This window comes from Hydractinia symbiolongicarpus, chromosome 7 (genome assembly GCF_029227915.1).
Source record: "Hydractinia symbiolongicarpus strain clone_291-10 chromosome 7, HSymV2.1, whole genome shotgun sequence".
Lineage (NCBI taxonomy): Eukaryota > Metazoa > Cnidaria > Hydrozoa > Anthoathecata > Hydractiniidae > Hydractinia > Hydractinia symbiolongicarpus.
In genome coordinates this window covers 4,473,341-4,492,914 of record NC_079881.1, presented here as the reverse complement: position 1 = coordinate 4,492,914, position 19,574 = coordinate 4,473,341, and the positions used below count along the sequence as shown (strand labels likewise).

Below are 19,574 nucleotides of genomic sequence, written 5' to 3'. Positions count from 1 at the left end.
TTTTCATACTAACTGGTTTTTTGTATCAGTCATGTAATAACCGTAAATACAACCAAGTTGAAATACATACATAAAAACCTCATCTTTATTAAATTTCGCTGATAATCCATCTTTTCATAAATCAAAAAAAATCTTAAACAAAAAAAAAAGGTTTTTAGTACCTCTACGTTCACAAATATATAACAACAAATAAAAATTGTTCCATAAATACAGTATAATACTTCGACATAAAAATTACTCGTTATAATTAACCATCAATTCATTAATTCACAACATTTTTCAGGTCTTCTATGCCAGTTCTTCGAACTCCAGAAGGAAGATGTGGAAAAGCTTATTATCCATATTCCTTTAAAAAGGATAGCTACCAACATTCTTTGTAGTGAATTTTAAACGCACTGCACTTTCGAACTTTTTATACAATAATTATACAATACTTACTGCACTAGGGTATTGAACAGATTCGAAACATATTTATCCTTTTTTAACTGCGTAAAAGTAATTCTTGGGAAAAAATCTGTGGCGCAAAAAATAATGATTATATCCTTTTAGAATGTCATACCACAGCGTTTATCTGAAGCTGAAAAAATTGGTTTTACCGAAGTTATTTGGTTATTTGGATTTCAGCTAAAATGCGGGAGTAGGAATAATTCGAGCAATGTACCATATAGTATGACCAGACGGCTATTACGACTTTGGTTTGGAATACTTTTAAAATATGACATAAACGTTTGTTTTAAAATCATCAGGTTTTACATATGAAACATAATCCGACTTCACAAAATGACACTTACTTTTGAATACAACTCCTCTTTTTAAAACAATTCTATTATTTTTTTAAGTCTGTCTGCAGAGAAATAAATAAGGTTAATTTTGTTTACGCAAAGCGAATTAGGAATTAATTGTTTTTGTCAGCGACCGTCAGTGAATCAATAAATAGCATGTATACATTTTTGCTGGATTTATTTGCGTATTTTTAGCTTTCGATACAGGTCATTTTCACCCAAAATCATAAAAGCCTTTTTTAAAAACAATTATCCGTGAATACAACCAAGTTTAAATATATGCATAAAAACCTCATCTTTATTAAATTTCGCTAATAATCCATCTTTTCATAAATTAAAAAAAAATCTTAAGTAAAAAAAAAGGTTTTATAGTACCTCTACGTTCACAAATATATAACAACAAATAAAAATTGTCCCATAAATACAGTATAATACTTCGACATAAAAAATAACTCGTTAAGACTAACCATCGATTCATTAATTAAATAATGATTATATCCTTTTAGAATGTCATACCACAGCGTTTATCTGAAGCTGAAAAGGTTATATTCCAAACAGATAATACACAAAACGGAACAATGTTGTAATAATTACATAATAGAAACAAAAGTGAACCGTGCTTTTCGGCACTAAAAAAATTATGGATCAAGACTGTCACTACGTAACATTTTAGGCCACGTAAATTTGCCATGTGCCATCTTGAAATAAAAGTTCAGATCCAGCTCCTGTATCACAATGACAACTAATGCTTCCCACCCACCAAGAATGCTGGGGTGTATGGAATGTGTTGTGATACAAACTTGTAGGCTGTTTAGATGGTGATCCCCAATATCCTTTTCCTCCATCCCATTGATCACACATTCCTGTAACAAATGCGGTATTATCAGGGTATGTTTCATAGGTAGTACATGCAGGTGCTTGATATGTCGCGAGTACTGAAACCTTTAACCAGTCAATAAGCTTTAAAGAATCCGTGTTGGTGTTCAGCGTTCGAAGATGTACTGTCCTGGCTGGTTTGTCGATGTTACAGTAAAATCGAACCTTGCTGAATCCCATTTCTGACCATACAGTTTGCAGACTTTCAGGCTCAATGTGCATGGCAAAGCCTGATGAAACTACGGCAAATATATCAGTTGTGAATGTTAACGTCGGAAATACCCTATTTAAAACCGTATAGTTCGATACCAACATCCACCCATCTAAAAAAATATTTTTTATAATAACAGATATCTTTGAAACTATGCTCTAGGTATAAACCTTTATCAGGATCTGAAAGTATTCCATTGAATCCACGAAATCCAAAAAATTTTTAAAACAATTTTTAAAAGATATAAGTTTCAGCACTAATAAGATTAAAACCATTACTAGATTGGCAATTCGACATTATCTTATAAATTTTTTGAAGATATTCAAAACTGGCCTTACTCTCATCAGTCTCCATATCACAATAAACCTGTCCATGTGTCGGAGGGTTTGCAAGAGTACTCATGTAATAAACACGTGATCGTGTTGCTTTACAATACTTCTTTGTTTCTTCGCAGTTATTTAATGCATTGTCAGCATTCGTGCCAACTGAAACGATAATAAAGAAGACAAAGGAGCGTTATTCTCAAATGTGTGGTCAAGCTCAAAAGAAGTTGGTAACAGAAATACAGTGAAAACCTTCTATAAGAGGCACAATTGGGACCTAAAAATAGCCCGGTATATGAAAGTGTCACTTCGTAAAAGTTCTTCCAAATATGGCTTACAAAAACCAACATTTTGATGTTAGTCTATAATGAAATTGACGGGAAAGTGTATCCAGAAACAAATATTGGTCGTAGAACAAGCCAAAAAACAATATTTTATACTCCTAAAATAAAACAAACTTAAGATAACCCTGTGACGGTTTAATTGTTTATCCGTACATTATATTTTTTAAACTTTCACCCAAAGCTTTAAATTTTAAGGCTGGCTCGGAAAATATTTGTTATGCGAAAGAATCTTAAAACTCCGTAATCATTAATCTCATGTCTTTCTCTTCATGCAGTGTGGATATTACTAAACTTTAAGTTTTGCCATTTCGAAACTGTTTTGTTGACTCATGCAGCTATTAAAGTGGTCGAAGCTGCTATTTTAAATATTTTATAATGAACATTCGGTTTACTTCAATAAAATTAATTTGTGGGACCACATATTCCTTGATTGATAACTTAGTTTGGCTTAAATTGATCATTATGGTGTAAAAAAAAAACACTGTGTATCTTTTTATATCTATAAGCCCAGTTCTCGAGATATTTAAAATCAAAGTGGTACAACGGTCGCCGCCATCGCAGGGCAGAGAAGGACTTTCTGTTCGGCTACTGAATAACTTGTGTGACGTTATTCTTTGGGGATGAGTGAACGAAGGAAGGGAATGCTAAACCGATAGCCATAGATTTCTGCTGCGATTGTCTGGGATTAATTTTATTTATTTTAGAATAAATATACTATGTAGGTAGTTTTGTTTTACTGCCATAAATGAGTTAATCACCTGAAAAAAAATACAAGTATTACATGTATGAGAATTTTAAATTTTTTTTCATTTTTAAAAACAGGTTAAATGACTGTACCCCAAGAAACGTGTCAAACCCTAAAATTATTTTTGCTATGTATTACGTTTTTTTCTATTTTATTAAGTTCTTTACAATTATTTTTGCTACGTCGTTGAAGCACATACGTAGTTTCTAACATCATCTTGTTTAAACATAATGTAAAGAAAATGTTACGGTTGGGTTGCACAAACAATGTACCAAGCAGGTATTTGAATCCCTTTAATTTACTACACTTGCTAAAGGTCGGAAGAACAAAACAATTTTTACATTTAAACCAGTGCAAATTCCGATATACTTTGCTTTGGTAATTTATTAAATATCTTTCTTAGTATAATCTGGTTAGTGAAATATGTAGAAACCAAGTTGGCTTTTGTTCGATAATGGCGATAACCGTTAATGTAATTATAGCTCTTTGGGGACGAAATTTTAGCATATGTATATGTTGTTTTTGTGAAATGTAGTTTTTTTGATTGGTTCTCTCTCCTAAGAACCAAAAATGCGTTGATATTTGGTGACAAAATAAACAAAGGGTCAATGGCGATAATACGATTAGGTAAAAACTTAACGGAAATCTTACCTGTAGAAGCACAATCTTCAGCAGCAAACTAAATGTTAATAATCATAAAACGAGTATAGACAACCTTCCAATGTTTACACAAATATTTGCAAATGTTTGCGCGTGCTTATAACCATAAAACATGACCATATGGGGTAAATCGAGTATAGATGACCTTCCAATGTGTGTGCTTTTGCGTACATGTACATGCATTCTTGTTGGCAGAAAAACATGACCATGTGGGGTAAGCTGACTCTTATTGTAGTTCATAAAGTTGTTTTAGAGACGCAAGATGAAAAACGGAATCAAAAATATTTTTTAATTATATTTTTCAATCCTTTAAAAAACGTTTTGCTAATGTAAAACAACTATTTCGTTTTATACATGGGTTTACTTGATTGCTTAAACCTCTTGTTTATATTTTCTACATATAGAAAGGAGTGCGCATGTCTATTGTTCTCAGCACTATAACACAAACTTACAATTCGGTGAAAATACGTTGAACAGGTCTGCAAATTGTAAAGACTTACACAATATGTAATATTATATTTTATTTCTATATTAAATTCATGCATTTTGAACTTGCCAATATTTATCCTGCAACCATTTTAAAATTTTTTGAATAAAAGTAAAATCTGAGAATGTGTTAGTTATTGCGTGTCACCAGAAAGGTGACTCCAATTTAGGTATTCGTTGGTCCTGGCGTGGATTATTCTATAACAAGCGTGTGTTAGAATGTGAAAAAGTGCGATTAGCACATTTTAGGCACAGTCCACGTGGGCGTTGGAAAAATCAACGATTTTGTATCCAGTTGCAACATGATGAGCATTTGTCGGCTATTATTTAAAAATCAACTCTTATTCAAATATCGTTAACCAAGATTGTAGGGTAAATAATCTACATAACTATACAAAAAAGAAAATAAGGCTTTACCCAGAGAATAACATGTGTGTATGATGAATCATCATAAAGTCCAAGATACGTAACTAAGTAGGAAAATAAATACTAATACACTAAAGTAACTTTAAATCACAATAAATAAAAAAATCTAAAATAAACTATAGTCTAATAATATGAATTAATACCGACAATAGTTTACCTGAAAAACTGGAAGGAGCTGAAAAAGCCGAGCTCACTTTGGCAGTTGCTAAATCACTTCTGGAATAAACATTTACTTTTGTTGTGGTACTGGCATTTTTTATACTTTCCCAAGTAGCTTGCCTGATATGATATATAGAATGTTTTTTATCTTCTTGCACCATGATGAACGCTCCAGTCTTTGTTTTGCCATAATACCTTTTTTTTGTCGAATCATATCCAAGAATATTTGCAAATTGTGGAGGGAAATCTAAAAGTTTCATACCAAAATAAGACATAATATTCATAAGCATACATCACACACAATTCTATAATTTCAATCCTGCTACTGTTAACAGTTAACTACATTTAAATTCATTTTTCTCGCAGCATGTTCTTAGACCGTAATGAAAAGAATTGAATGGGGTGATTGGGTCTAATTCCTTTTCTCCTAACTTATGTGATGTATCTTGCAGAACGAATTTTTATTTTGGAAAAAATTATGATTGAGTCTATAAAGATAGCTGAAAATAATCCGCTAAGCAGCTGCAGTAAAACAAATTTAAACAAACCAACAAACACTTAAGACTATGAATTTAGAGGTCCATGCCTACAGGTGGCAGTTTAAAGCACCGGACATAGAGTTGGAATCATAGGTTATTAGGTTAGATCCAAACTCTTAAAATCAACTAATCGTTGCTGACGTCAGCATGATTCTTTTACGAATATTTTGGACACTCTTTTCCAGTATCTTAATAATACAACTTGATTGTAGAGATGCTTACCAAACAAACTAAGATAACAATTTGGCAAGTTAATACTTCTCGCCAACTTTAAGAATATTGCGATGAAACTGTCGTTGTGCTACTATTTTCTTGCAACTTTTTTCTGATTTCCTTAAAAGTCTTTTGGGATGTAAGTAAGTGAGAAAGTAAGTAAGTACCAGGAAATTTTAATGCCTTGGGCGTTATCCTTCCTAATGACTGGTTCTTCCTCCAATCCGACTGTAACTATGTTACATTACTGCTAGAGATACGTATAGCATTGCGCTAACTTGCTTGCCTGCCTAACAAACCGGTTAGCGATCAGCAAATGGCACTGAATGGGATGACAACACTATATTTTGAGTGAGCCAGAGTGGGGAATAGAACTTCAAACCTTATGATTACAAGTCAAATGCGCTACCAGCAAGTAACAGCCATTAAAACAAGTCTGAACGGTCTAGTAAAGAATATGCACGGAAATATACTTACTCCAGACTTTCTTTTCGGCCATTGTGTACCGTATGCACCGATACTCCCTAATAATAAACAAAAAAAGACGGTGTGTAGAATAAAGTTGAATGTCTTTTTGATTGTATGCTCCAGTTTTAGGAACTACGATTGATTTAAGGTAGTAATCCTATATCTTTGCTAAAAACACATTGACCGTTTTAATAATTAATCTTACCTATCACTGTTATAATTACACGCAACAAAACTTTCTTCAACATACAAAATAGTAATATCATGCAAGTCAGGATTCTTAGGAACTAAGAGAAAATATGATAAAAAAATATAGCAGTATACAATGTATGGTCGTATGTAGCCATTTTCAATAACTTAAAGAGTGGATGAATAACTCAATGGTTGCATATGCTTCTTATGACATACACATAATAAAAACACTAGAGAAAATGTTGCTAAATCATAAGCATCCCCATCAAACATCAAACAAGTTTTAATGATTATACTGAAGCAAGCATATATATTTCGTCCAGATATTTAACTTTTTTTGGCGTTTATCTTCGCATATGTGCGAGGTTGTATTATATCTATAGCGAAAAATCACTGTATGAAAGACATCCAATATCTATTTTTAATAAGAAAGAAAACTTATTTCCTTATTTCTTACCCTTCTTATACTTTTATGGGATTAGTTTTTGCGGGGAATAAATTTCGCGAGATTGAAAATTCGCGAAATGTACGGGATTAATTTTCGCGAATTATTACTATTTTGAATATTTCGCGAGTACTTAATTTCGCGAATGAATGAAATTAAGAAGAATTTTTTTCATTGATGTAACATCTTTATTCACCACACCATATACAAAAAACCGAAAAACTATCCATCGTCGCCCTCGTCAATAATGAAGGCATCAAATGCATTACGTTCCATTTCTTCACCTTCCCATTCAGAGTCTAAATCGTTATCGTTGTCATTTGTTTTTTTAAATATCGTATACCTAATTCTTCTTCGCTCAAAGTGGTTATTCCTCTCACTCCATCCATCCGAACCGGTAAAGAGGTTATCGTGAAAGTGAAACAATAAGAGGAAAAATATTTCGTGCACTTTTTACATAACGAATTGGCTTGCTACGTGTTAAAAATGGCACTGTTTGGTTTTGATTCTGAAATTCAGCAAACGTTAAGAAAAGAAAAAAAATCAAATTTTTTTGCGAGGATTTAATTTTGTGAATGAGCTATTTTCAAATATTTCGCGAGGATTCATTTTCGCGAATGGCTGTTTTTCAAATTTTTCGCGAGGACTTAATTTCGCGAAAATGGCCCAAATTCACGAAATTTGCGAAATTTAATCCCCGCGAAAATTAATCCCTTTAAAGTACTTAAAGTACAGTGGTATAAACTAGAGCATTACGTTGGACTTACCTGCACGGTTGTTCGTTTCTCCCTTTATTCCAAAACTTGCAGAAATCTTGTGAAAAACACTTCCAGTTGAAGCGGTTACTTCAGTATTAAGTGCACTTGCCTTAGGAACAGTAAAATACGTATCATCACTCAGAAACTGAAATTTTCCGTTTAAAAATTTCATTCGCATTTCTTTTTCACATTTTTCACTGTTGATAGCAGAGGGACCTTTGTCGATGCAGAGACCATGTGTCGTCATAAGGTTATATGGAATTTCTTTGAAGTATGTGCAGTGTGGGTGCTCTGTAAGTACGACATTACCATCCGGTTCACTCTTCAGACAAAGTCCAGACTCAGAATCTTGGATATAATACCCTGTAACGTAAATTCACGATTATAGTGTTATTATTCTATGCAATTGGTGTAGAAAGTAAAGTTTGTGGTACTGCTCCTAGTGGGAGAATCCATGGGTACACACTTCGTTCACACCAGATCTATTTCCGTTATAAATGAAAATCCAACCATTACCACTAAATCAACCAGCGTTATATTTGCCTAGTCAATAGTCTTGCAGTGTAAATCAATAAAATTGTAAAGCCTTTTCCAAAGCGCCTTATGAGGTTTTTCATTGGACAAATCCAAAACACGGTTTACATACATTACAAAGTGCAAAAAGAACCACAATGAAAGCACAAAAAAGGTGGGATCCCTTTGTGTTACAAAAGATATACCGTTACGATGTTTGATATCTTTCGCATATGGTACATGGTTTGCACGTATATTACAAGCATATTATATCATCATGTACGCCATAAACAAGCATTAGTTAACAGGGAATAATTTTCCTACCCCTGACATTGTTGCTTATAAATGTTTTGTATGTCTTCTGGATTTTTTCTTTCACTTCTGCACTATTGGAATAGGCAGTGTAGGCGAAAAGGCTGTGAACAGTCATCAGTTTTGATCCAGCGGCATCCCCAATGCTTTTACTGCTTCCTTTATACCGTACAGTCACGCAGATATATGAAAATATGTACAATCTGGAGTACTAAATTAAATATTTAGCGCCTCACACAATTGATTGAAATAAGATTGTTAAATTGTATAAAAGTTTTTTGGTATTTTAAGTAATAGAGTAAGTGAAAGTTTAAAAAAAATTCGTCCGGTTGCAGTACTAAAAAAGTTGGTTATTTTTCGAGTTTTGTTGTTATGTTACTGCCAAAAGAAATTTAAAACGAAGAAACGCGGAGAAGTATAAAAAAGCAAATCTAATGTTTTATATAAATTGAAGAGAATGACGATGTTAAGACTAAAAATAAAAATGACAAATTGAAATCTTTCACTGGCAACGAGACACCAGCCGTATTTATCTCATTGTAATCACTAAAGATTTTTTTGAAGTGCTCGGTAAAGAAAATGAACCTTAAGATGATGTTAAAATGAAACCCTTGTAAATAAACAATTGTAATGGAAATCCATCATGTCGATAATTTTGATAGGAGGAATTCAGTCAGTCAATTGTGTTTAAAAAATGGCCAGCTAGAGAAAAAAAGTTGTCCCTTCTTGGTTGGTGCAAATTAATTTAAGGTACTCACAAATACGTTGACATTGTTATGACTTCTCATCATTGATGTTGGAGTCATGCAATACGGATGAGGAGTTGTGTTTACTTCGGGTTCTACATAGGCTTCATTGCTCAGCATTATAGTAAGATCTTTCATGTTTTTATTGCAGGTAGCGTCTGTTGTAAGAGCAATGGTAACAACGAACTCACTAAAGAAGGAGATTAAACATTAAAAATAATAAGCTTTCGAAAGTTTTATAAACAAAAGTTGTGCTTGTGAAAATTCAAAGGAAGAAAGGCGAATAGCATCTACACTTTATGCGATAAATGTGAACTCGACATTTTGCTGACACGAGAATATTTATAGGTCTTTGTTTTCCATGACTGAAGAGAACGGAAATTTTCGATATTTGAAACAATTCACTCGTTTCGAAATCGAAGGGTTGGTGACCTCATCAAAACCCTAAAGTATTATTATGTCTTCAGTTTTTTTCCCCGCAATTTCAGAAAAAGTTTTTTCTGTCGTTGTTTTGCTCTATGAAGGTTTACAGTGAATTGACCTCAAGTATTTGTATTGAAAGAAATTTTTGAAAAAACAAATCTTAATGACCAAGATGAAAAAATTTATCGCTAATTTATAATAAATTTATTAAGCGTGAAAAAATTCATGGATTATTGCCGCAATTTGCAATTTTAAATGCCGCATTTTCTTGCACAATACCAAATTCAGAATCTTTCCCTGCGCAAACTTTTCAACTCTTAAGTTACTTTTCAAAAGTTGAAAGTTTTTTGGGTTTGACTAATTGAGTGCAATTATGTGTAAATACTAGTGAATTTTTAATAGAATTTTACGTTATTGGTTGCTTAAAAATGGGTGTGTGAATACCCGAAACGTTGCATTTATGTAATTTCTTTTGTTGTTGCCAATATGCTATCGCAGCGATTCTTCATCTTCGCAGTGAATTTTTAAGGAAAATTCAATACCAGAGCTAATTGGAGTTCGAGATTTGAACACTCGGCGTTATACTGTAGTGACACAATATAACACATAATAAATTGAAACAATCTAATACGAGTGTTACAAGCGTCCTAGGCGTGCTGTGCAGAGAATGTGGCGATACTATGTATTGAAAGTGACACTTTCCATTTCTCAACCTAACGAAAGTTTGCGTGAACAATATAGCGTGCGGTATAAAAAATTTATTTAAAAAATAGTTGTATGTACCTCGTTGTTGGATCCACATAAGATTTAGATTCATTAAAAGTTATATTGCATTGAAATGGATTACTTCGTGTGATGGTGAGTGGCTTTGTTATGTCAACACTGATCATTCTATCATTTGACTGGATTGTAGCGAAATATAATGTGCTGCTAGCTGCATCATCATTGTCTGATATCTAAATTAAAACGTAAAAGTTTTACGGCTGGCGAGGGGTGGTGGCCAGTGTTATTTCTAACAAATTTTTTTTACTAAAACTTAGGTCGGTGAAAAATTTTTTATTCTATGTTTTATTTTAACACAAGGGAATTGCTTGCCTGTAAAATTTGATGGTTGCACTCTCCTATTGTATGGAGGTTAAAGATAAATCCTAATAAAATACCTAGATGTGAAGGCCTCATCTTATTTCAAAAGAAGCGTTTAATTCTATTGTGTGTTCACAAGACATTTCTTTGCAATTCGTGAACTCAGTGGATTCAAAATTAGTGAAGTTATGTGAATAATATTACAGCAAAATACTAATTTCAGATCATTTGAAATTGTCGTAACGGTCATTGAAAAGTCATTGTGGGGTAGCAGTATTATTGAGGTACCTGTATTATTGAGGTACTTTTATTATTGAGGTACATGCAATATTGACGTACCTGTATTATTAAAGTACCTACTTTATTGAGGTACCTGTATTATTAAGGTACCTACTTTATTGAGGTACCTGTATTATTAATGTACCTGCTTTATTGAGTTATCGGCCTTTTTTATGGTACCTGTGTTAATGAGGTACCTGTATTATTAGGGTACCTGTGTTAACGAGGTACCTGTATTATTAGGGTACCTGTTTTATTGAAGTACCATCATTACTTGAGGTACCTGTGCTCTTGAGATAGCTGTAATAATGAGGCACCTGTATTATTGGTGTACCTGTGTTATTTTAATATATTCTATTAACCGTGTAATAGTTATTCTATTACATGATTTGTCGTTTAGTACATATGCTTTCAACACTTCTTAGCATTTAAACTGAAATTGACGTAAGAGGCTTTTAAAAATATACACGGGAGTGCGCCTATCGGTATTGCTACTTGCAACTTTCATCTTTGGGAATGCGATTATCAGTATTGCTACTTGTAACTACAATCGTTGGGAATGGGCCTAAGGATATTGCTACTTGCAATACCATCCTTGGATTACATACAGACAACGGTTAAGGCGAATAATTTACCTTTATAATTGTACTTGCATGCGGGTGAAGAAAACCTTCTCCTGGATCAGGTGTCAAGACATATTTACTTTCAGTTCTTGTCACATCATGTCTCTTATAATTCAAAACTTTCACCGGTACAACAGCAGTGATAGGAGTTGTAGAAGAAATAACAGCGTACTTTGATTCTTCTAAAGGCGTGCTCAGGCTTTCAAATCCATGGATCGTGCTCAAATCATTTCCTCGAACGTAAATGCGTTGTGAGATCATAGGCTCATACGATGATGATACTTCAAGAACATTTTGCGAAATGGTGAAAGGGTCAACTAAAATTACATGCATTACAACATTATTAACTCGGGTTAATTTTAGCAAGGAGTTCTGATATGTCGCCTGAAAATGGATAACATGTACTACTTATTGTCGGTCTGAATAGCAACAAGGCATACGCCATTTAGTTCTACGATTGTTGTATCAATGTAGCTCTTGCAATAACGCGGAAAAGAAGTGATATATTACGCACAGTGTTAGTACGACAGCTAGCTTATCTTTACCAGTGTTGTAGTGGAACAAGAATTAGACTGTGTAATTTTGGATTAAGGACAACATTAGCATAACTCTGTGTCTGCAAGTACATGATCTCTGTTGTTGTTATTTTTTATTACAGTTCGGCAAGATTATGTTACTTTGGTTAGATTAATTAATGCAAATTTTTCCCCGCAAAATTATTTGTTATATTATACTCGCGTAAAATTCTCTTGAAAAAAAGAACAAATTTGTATTATAAATAATTTCAAGTAATAACCTACGCGAAAAATCCCTATTTCGCCCTTTTCCCTTTATTATTAAGGTGGTATACTTACAATTAAAATGCACATGCTGATAGCTACTACTGCTGGTTATAGTTCCGCCATTCTCTATACTGCAGTAGCAACTTGAACCCTGCGTTGATGCAAAAATCACTTTTCTTTCTACATCTCTCTTCCTGGTGTAGCAATCTTTTGCGCAATTCTGGTGGGAAGAATAAGTCACAGACCAGTGAGCGCTGTAAGATTGAGGATAACCATATTGCCAGTTCACAAAACCTGTCATTAAAAATAACAACACATGCACGTAGATAGTAATTGCAAATTACGTTAAACTCCTATCAGGCACGTTCTCAATGCAATTAATTATCAAGTTTTAATTTGTTCAAAAATCGTTACAGGACTTTCATGCTGGATATTTTTTTGCCAGAATCTCCGAAACAGATCTTTTTTTGCACAGCTAAAGGTTAAACATGCATGGTACCAATTTTTTGTAATGATCGTTGTAGGTATTAGCCAGTAAACATATGCATGAAAAAACACGAGGAAATAAAAGTTTATGGAGACTAATTGTTGATGATTTCATGACTGTTTATTTGTATTTGTTTGAAGATGAAATAACCAAGCTCACGGAAAGCACGGATAATTTCGAATTTGTCTGAGTTTCGCTACCTTCATGGGCAGCGACGTGGATTATTTCGTTGTAAGGGCGCTCTTTCGAATTCTACTGTGGAATTTCACACGCTCTCTACCTATCACGCTCTCTACCTATCGCGTGAGCAAATTGCTTGCAGATTAGAAATATGAAATAGTCCAGTATTTGGCCTTTGTTACGTCACCAGTCACGTCACCTAAATTGTATAAAAAAGGGACTAATTTCATTGGAACAGAAATTCTGCTCTAACTACTCCCAGTACTGAAGAGCAAAAGAAACTTTAGCATGAATAGAGTTACTCGAGGCCTATCTGTTGTATGACCTAACTGCATCAAATTTTTTTTTAAAAAAAATAGAGCTAAAAAGCTGTATCTAATTTGAGCTTTAATTTACAGCAAGCGATAAAAAAGTTCAATTTGTAATCGAACATGGCTTCATTTCGAACTTTTGTAGTTCAGAAAAGCAAGTTCAAATCGTTATTTTTAATAGTTAGAATCATATTTGATGGCCCCAAAAATCTGTTTTTTCGTTTTTCACATTCCTTATTGAGACAAGATTCAGTGTTAAATATTTTAAAAGAATACTAAACACAATTTATTTGATATATTATTAATACTACTATAAAAAAGTAAATTTTTACTGTTACTGTCTTATGTTTTATATGACTTCAAAGTGACATAAATACGACCTTTATCGTCTTAAAATATGGCTACAAATACCTACCCCTAATTCCGTAAACAAAGACTAGGACAAACGTGGTTTGTTTGTTTAAGGAAGTTTTGTTCCAATCGTTGATAATTTCGATTAAATATATATACTAGCAATTTAGATTTATTTTATGCTAAATAATCTAAGTTATTCACCCTTCTGTTGTACAAGTCGCTCACTCGTTAGACAAAGAGCTCAGTTTTCATAAGGTACCTTTAAAGAAAAACAAACGCTCTTCGTTAAACATGGTTGCAAGCAATAAGAAGAAAAGTGATCTTACTAAAAGTTTCTAGATTTTACATTTTACACCTTACTGACGATTTGTTCCAGATAAATATGGTGGTAGGACAAAGTTTGTCTGAATTTCTTGAATGCAAAAAGATATAGTTTTCTTCGTATGTGCATTTATTTATGGGTCATCAAGTCTATGCCATTGTATAACTTATGTTCACTTTTATCGATCTTATTTTACTCGTTTGCTCCCCTTTTCCATTCTTCTTTCAACATATTCTTTCAAAACTCACAAAATATAGTTTTTTATTTTAGTTATACGTCAATAAGAATCTTATTTTTGACAGAGGGTAAACACTGTAACATTATTTTGCTAGAGTGATCACCTTAAATTGTTTCTCATTTAATATGCAAATTCTCCATGTGAGGTCCATCACATAATAGAATAAAAAAAGGTATGAGCTTCTGTTCTCCTTCACCGATGTGGTCTCATTTTTTTCTTATAAATTTTGCGAGTATAAAAACTTGTAATCAACGGGAAAGTCACAATACATCAAAAATGTTTCAAAACAACCAAGTTTTTATGTTGATTATTTGAGAAAGTGATTTTTATGATTGTTGCTTTTAGTGTTTTTCTTGACAAATGAGAATAATAAATTTTTGTTAAAAAAAGCATTCAATTTTTATATTAGGATTCATTGATGTGTTCATAAATTTACCTTTAAAAGGTGTTTGTTAGTATCAAATATTTGCGATCGCTTGACGAACAATCTGAATCGTAATTATTTTTTGTTTATAAAATTTAGGTTAAAACGAATCGTATTGGGTAGGTTTCTTACTAAAATCGCCCCAATGTCTTCTCTAGAATTCATACTTTCGTTGCGGTTGGGCGAGTTCTATACTTTGCAACGTCCTTGTTGTTACTAGATCCAGTCTTCTTTTTTATGTGCCTCATTGAAGAAAAGCCATACAGTCGGCGCTCGTTATTTCGACTACCCGTTATCTCGATCTTTCCGTATCTCGACCAATTTTAAAGTCCTTTTAATACAATTTATCACGTTAGCACGACCTTTTCTGTGATTTTCCGAATTTTCTCACACAAAAAAATTCGATCAGGTTAACGAACATTCGAATTTCTCAAACTTTTCAAAATCAAGTTTTCGAATGTTTACAATTTTCTCTTCGTTTACACATCATGTCTGGGATAAAGCGTAAGGTCGAGGTAAAAACTTTGGTCCTAACAAAAAAGTTGGCAGGATAGCTCCTTGTTCGAAGAATGGGTTCGAGAGATCGATCGAAAATTCCAAAGAGAAAATCGGAAAATCGCCTTGATAATTGACAATTGTCCCTTAATTCCTACTACCCAATACAACGCCAGTTTCCCAACCTATAAACCAAGGAGTCATTAAGTGTCTTAAAGCTCTATACCGCCGTCATTTGGTAAAGATTATGATTCAACGTCTGGATCAAGGAAAGGATTTGCCGAAAATTTCCCATACTTCGTGGAATGCAGCTGCTTGTTTCCTTATGGGAGGATGTATCAAAAGAAACGGTCATTAATTGCTTTAGGAAGGCAAAAATTTCTACCAAGGATCAGATTGATGCTATTGAAGATAATGATGATCCGTTTAAAGAAGAGTTGAAGCGTTAACAGCAGAAGAATTTGTTGAAAATGACTTTCAGGTTATTACAACAGATAACCCGGTCACAGATGAAGAAATTATCCAATCTGTAATAAACGAAGACGACAAAGAGGGGGAGCATTATGGTGACGAAATAGAAGTGTATGATGATCCAATTAAAAAGCCATTAAAAATCGAGGTTGATGCTTCCCTAGAAACATTAAAGACTTTATCTTTTTTTAGCGGCAACGGCAATGACATGTGCTCTTTACTACAGCGTTTAGAATCCTTTGTAAATAAGGACAGAATATCTGCTATAAGACAAAGTAGCATTTTGATTTTTTTTAAATGATTAAATTCATATAGCCTTAGAATAGTAATAATTGATTCTTCTGAATAAAAGTCCAGCCCTGACCAGGTTTAGAAATGTGTGCATGATATTGGAAACTTTCCTTATCTTGACTATCCACTACCTCGAACTTTCCTTATCTCCACCTTCTTCACCAGTCCAGTGGAAAGTCGAGATAACGAGCGTCGTCTGTGTTACTGGGAAAGAAATTGTTGTTATTGAGGTAAAAAGAGACATAATTAAGGTGCACTTCTTTATTACTCTCCTTTTCTTTTTAGTTCAGGAAAAAAATGTTGACACTCATCGACACTCCGATATAGAATAATGTTAAAAGGAGTTATTAACGTAATATTCTAAATTTCCAATTAACATCCGGGTGTGCTTGAGTTATGTAATGACACAGGGGGGGGGGGGGGGGTGTTCTTAATGTAAATCTCACCCCCAGTGATCTTAGTTTTTTTGTAGTGATTCTGTCTTATTACAAAAACCTAACACACCCGGGGAGAAGACTGTTTTGACTTTTAAAGCCATGAATTAATGTAATGAAATTTAAAATTGGAGAGAACAAATTTGAAATTAGATTTTCAATTACTGTTTTTTGATCTTTTCTAGTTTTAAACTAATTGATTTTTGATTTTCATATTAATTGAAAAACAAAATTACTCACTAAACAAATTTTAATTATTGACTTTAAAATTAAATTGAAACAAGACGTATGATATACGCAAACAACCTCGCCAAAAAAGTGTATAAAAAGCTGAAGTTAGACACGACATATTTTGCTATTCGGATAGGCAATAATATTGATAGAAAATTTCTCGAAATTTCAATTTTCGTTAGGTCAGTCTGTAAACACGTCCTCGCGGGCGAGATAGTAAAAAGAAAAAAAAAGTAAAAATAGTTACCAAGATGAGATTCGAACATACGACTACTCCCGTGTCGGTGCTCAGAGAGGCAAAAATTTCCATTCTTGTAGGACACATTTGCGTTTTAATACAAGCTCACGAGCTTGTAATAATTAAATAATGCTTAGCAACTATTTCTGATTTTCAATTTGAATCGAAAATCTCTACATGTACATGCATCTTTAATCTTATATTTCAATTAATTATTTAGAGTTGAGGAAATTTTCATGATGTATTTATGTGTATTTATATCCAATGGTTTTATATTAAAATCACCCCCTTGTTTCTTATACACGGAGAATTATAACTGTTTAAGTTTCAAAATCGATTATGATTTTTTTTTTTTTTGCGTATTACAAAAAATATAATGCTATAAGTCATTTTCTCCAAAATTATCTCCTTAAAGGGGCTACGAAACGGCTATTGGTTTTCGACTTTAGTGACTTACACGAAAGTCAAGCTGTAGGCGGTGAAAAACAAACTGGTTATTTTTCCGGCATGTACGTAATTTACAGACTCGAACATATAGATATATCTAGAATTTTTATCTTCTCCAGCCTTGGTCATGTTTTCATCCAGAATGAGTCTCGCTGAAATATTTCTTTTATAATATACTTTTCGAAAAAAAATATTGAACCAGCGAGAAAAGTGCGCTGGTCCGTTCATTGCGCAAAACGCGTTTGCCGGATTTTTATTATATGCGCGGAATATACGGAATGTGAGCATTTTAATATACCTGTGATTCGACGATGAAAACTTTCTTTAGGGTATTAAGACTTTTTTTGCCATAAAATTGGGCTGTTAACGTTTAGCGTTTTGGATTTGTTTGCGGTTCTGCAAAACATCCCGTTAGTAAAATACTTTTCCGTTAAATATTGGTGGAGGTTTAGTTAGTGAATTTTGGAATAACTTTTCATTGAGAGTATTTCCTAAGATTATTAAAAAAACAACAACTTGATTTGGCTTGATTTTTTTTGTGTTATTACTATCAACCAGATTTGTTTTAGGTTTCAGTTTTTCGCGCCAAGCATGTGCATAAATTATTTACTGCGCTAAAGCAACCTAATTTCCTTGAAAAAGCTCTCTCTCTCACACACACACACACATACGGGTGATGCAATTTTTTCCAAACATTGTAAAACATTGTGGAGTAACTAATAATAATTTGGCTACTATTTCATCAAAATTAGAAACAATGTAACTGTATTTACATAGTCAGAAATTTTAAAAATTTTATACTATATAATTTTATATACTATTAAAGACAACGTTTCTCTTTACGTTATCGAAGCGTTCTTCAATAACTTTTAATAAGTGTAAATAGATGGTTATAAAGTATCACAATAGAAAAAGCGCGTACTTTGTAATACAGAAATAAAGACAAACTGATAAAACCGCAAAAAGGATAAGAAAGAGAAAGAAAAAAACAAGAAATATCTGAGGACTTATTTTTTTGTAGCCAAAGCGCGTTATCATTAAATTCATGTGTGTGTTACAAGTTGACAAAAAACACTGTTTTTTCTCAAAACCAGGAAATTTACCTTCATCCTCGAGTGTTCTTACTTTATCTAATTATCTAAGTTTTAAGTCTTCTAGTTGATTCTACAGTGCATTATAAATTTGTACGTAAAATTTCTAAAATAAAAAAAATTGCTTTGAATTGAATATTATTTCTTCCTGCATGTTGTGTGTTTTAGATAAGAAGAAGAAAACAAGGAAAATTTTAGCCCTGTCATTACTTGTCTTTGCTTAAAGTTTAGCATCGTACTTCGTAGAGAAATCTTCAACACACATTTTATCCTGTAGTTAAAAATATGAAAAGCCCGGAAGGAGCTAACTAGCTAAAAAAAGATAAAATGGAAAAAGATAAATATGAAAAAAATAATTAACAGTACTTACATTGAAAAGAATAAATTTTGGCAGCAAATAATATAACTTGAATTATCCTCGCCATGTTCTCTCTCATCATCAACTAACTTGTGTTGCTAACGTAACAAATGATAAACTGACAAACTACATTTAAATAATTTATGAGCGTCAAAATATTTTCTTTAGTTTTATAGAGAGATACTTTTATGACATTTGCGTGTTGATATGACTTTGACGGAATAAGAAGATTTAAATTCTACGAATGCGTCTTCAAGGAAGTAAAAACGCACATCTAGGAGTGTTTTCCCCACAACAACGTCATGTTTACAAATTTTCTGTGCAGATTCTGTAGAATCAAAGCTCCTAATATCCGTGGTGTTATTATTTTTTATTTTTCATCAGTTTTTGATTCATAATTTTTTTAACTTATTTATCAAAAAATAATTGCTATGGTAACAGAATGCGTATGTTAATATGGTACACACAGTTCGTACTGTGTTATTGAACATTCTTTCAGATTGATGAATATATACTTTTACTCAATGATTAACACTCTGGCACACTGTGTAATTACGAAATTGACATCTTATATTAGATGATAAAAAACCACAGGGCTATACACCACAGAGTTTTGATTTCAGGAGGTTCTGAAAAGTGTTCGCAAAAATGCGAAAAAGTAAATTGTGAGAATTATTTAATCCACTATTTTCAATCCACCAAACGCAAATATTTTACATAAAAATATCAAATTAAATGACGCAAAAGAAACATCATATAATCGTTTTAATGAAGCAATTCTTTGTGAGATCAGGGTACAAGCTTCGCGTCTAAC

General features: G+C 32.8%; 1 protein-coding gene across 1 annotated transcript; it reads right to left on the bottom strand.

The window, feature by feature from the left end:
* On the bottom strand, window positions 1-19,107 carry LOC130648907 (uncharacterized). Its single transcript, XM_057455036.1, has 14 exons — window positions 18,773-19,107; window positions 12,461-12,682; window positions 11,619-11,923; window positions 10,405-10,577; window positions 9,211-9,388; window positions 8,465-8,663; window positions 7,637-7,990; window positions 6,438-6,519; window positions 6,242-6,288; window positions 5,011-5,259; window positions 4,845-4,897; window positions 3,933-3,960; window positions 2,208-2,354; window positions 1-1,981 (listed from the first exon to the last, which is right to left on the bottom strand). The coding sequence occupies exons 1-14, from the start codon at window positions 18,840-18,842 to the stop codon at window positions 1,452-1,454; spliced, it is 2,637 nt and encodes an 878-aa protein (XP_057311019.1). The 5' UTR covers window positions 18,843-19,107; the 3' UTR covers window positions 1-1,451.
* Between the last annotated feature and the right edge of the window lie 467 nt (window positions 19,108-19,574).

Bases quoted from the DNA above. Each gene is read 5' to 3' on its own strand.
- LOC130648907 (XM_057455036.1), bottom strand. From the start codon at position 18,842: ATGATGAGAGAGAACATGGCGAGGATAATTCAAGTTATATTATTTGCT. The intron at 7,991-8,464 runs GTAGGAAAATTA...TTTACGTTACAG, and splicing joins TATAAGCAACAATGTCAGGG to GGTATTATATCCAAGATTCT. The intron at 3,961-4,844 runs GTAAAGCCTTAT...ATTAACATTTAG, and splicing joins ACACACATGTTATTCTCTGG to TTTGCTGCTGAAGATTGTGC.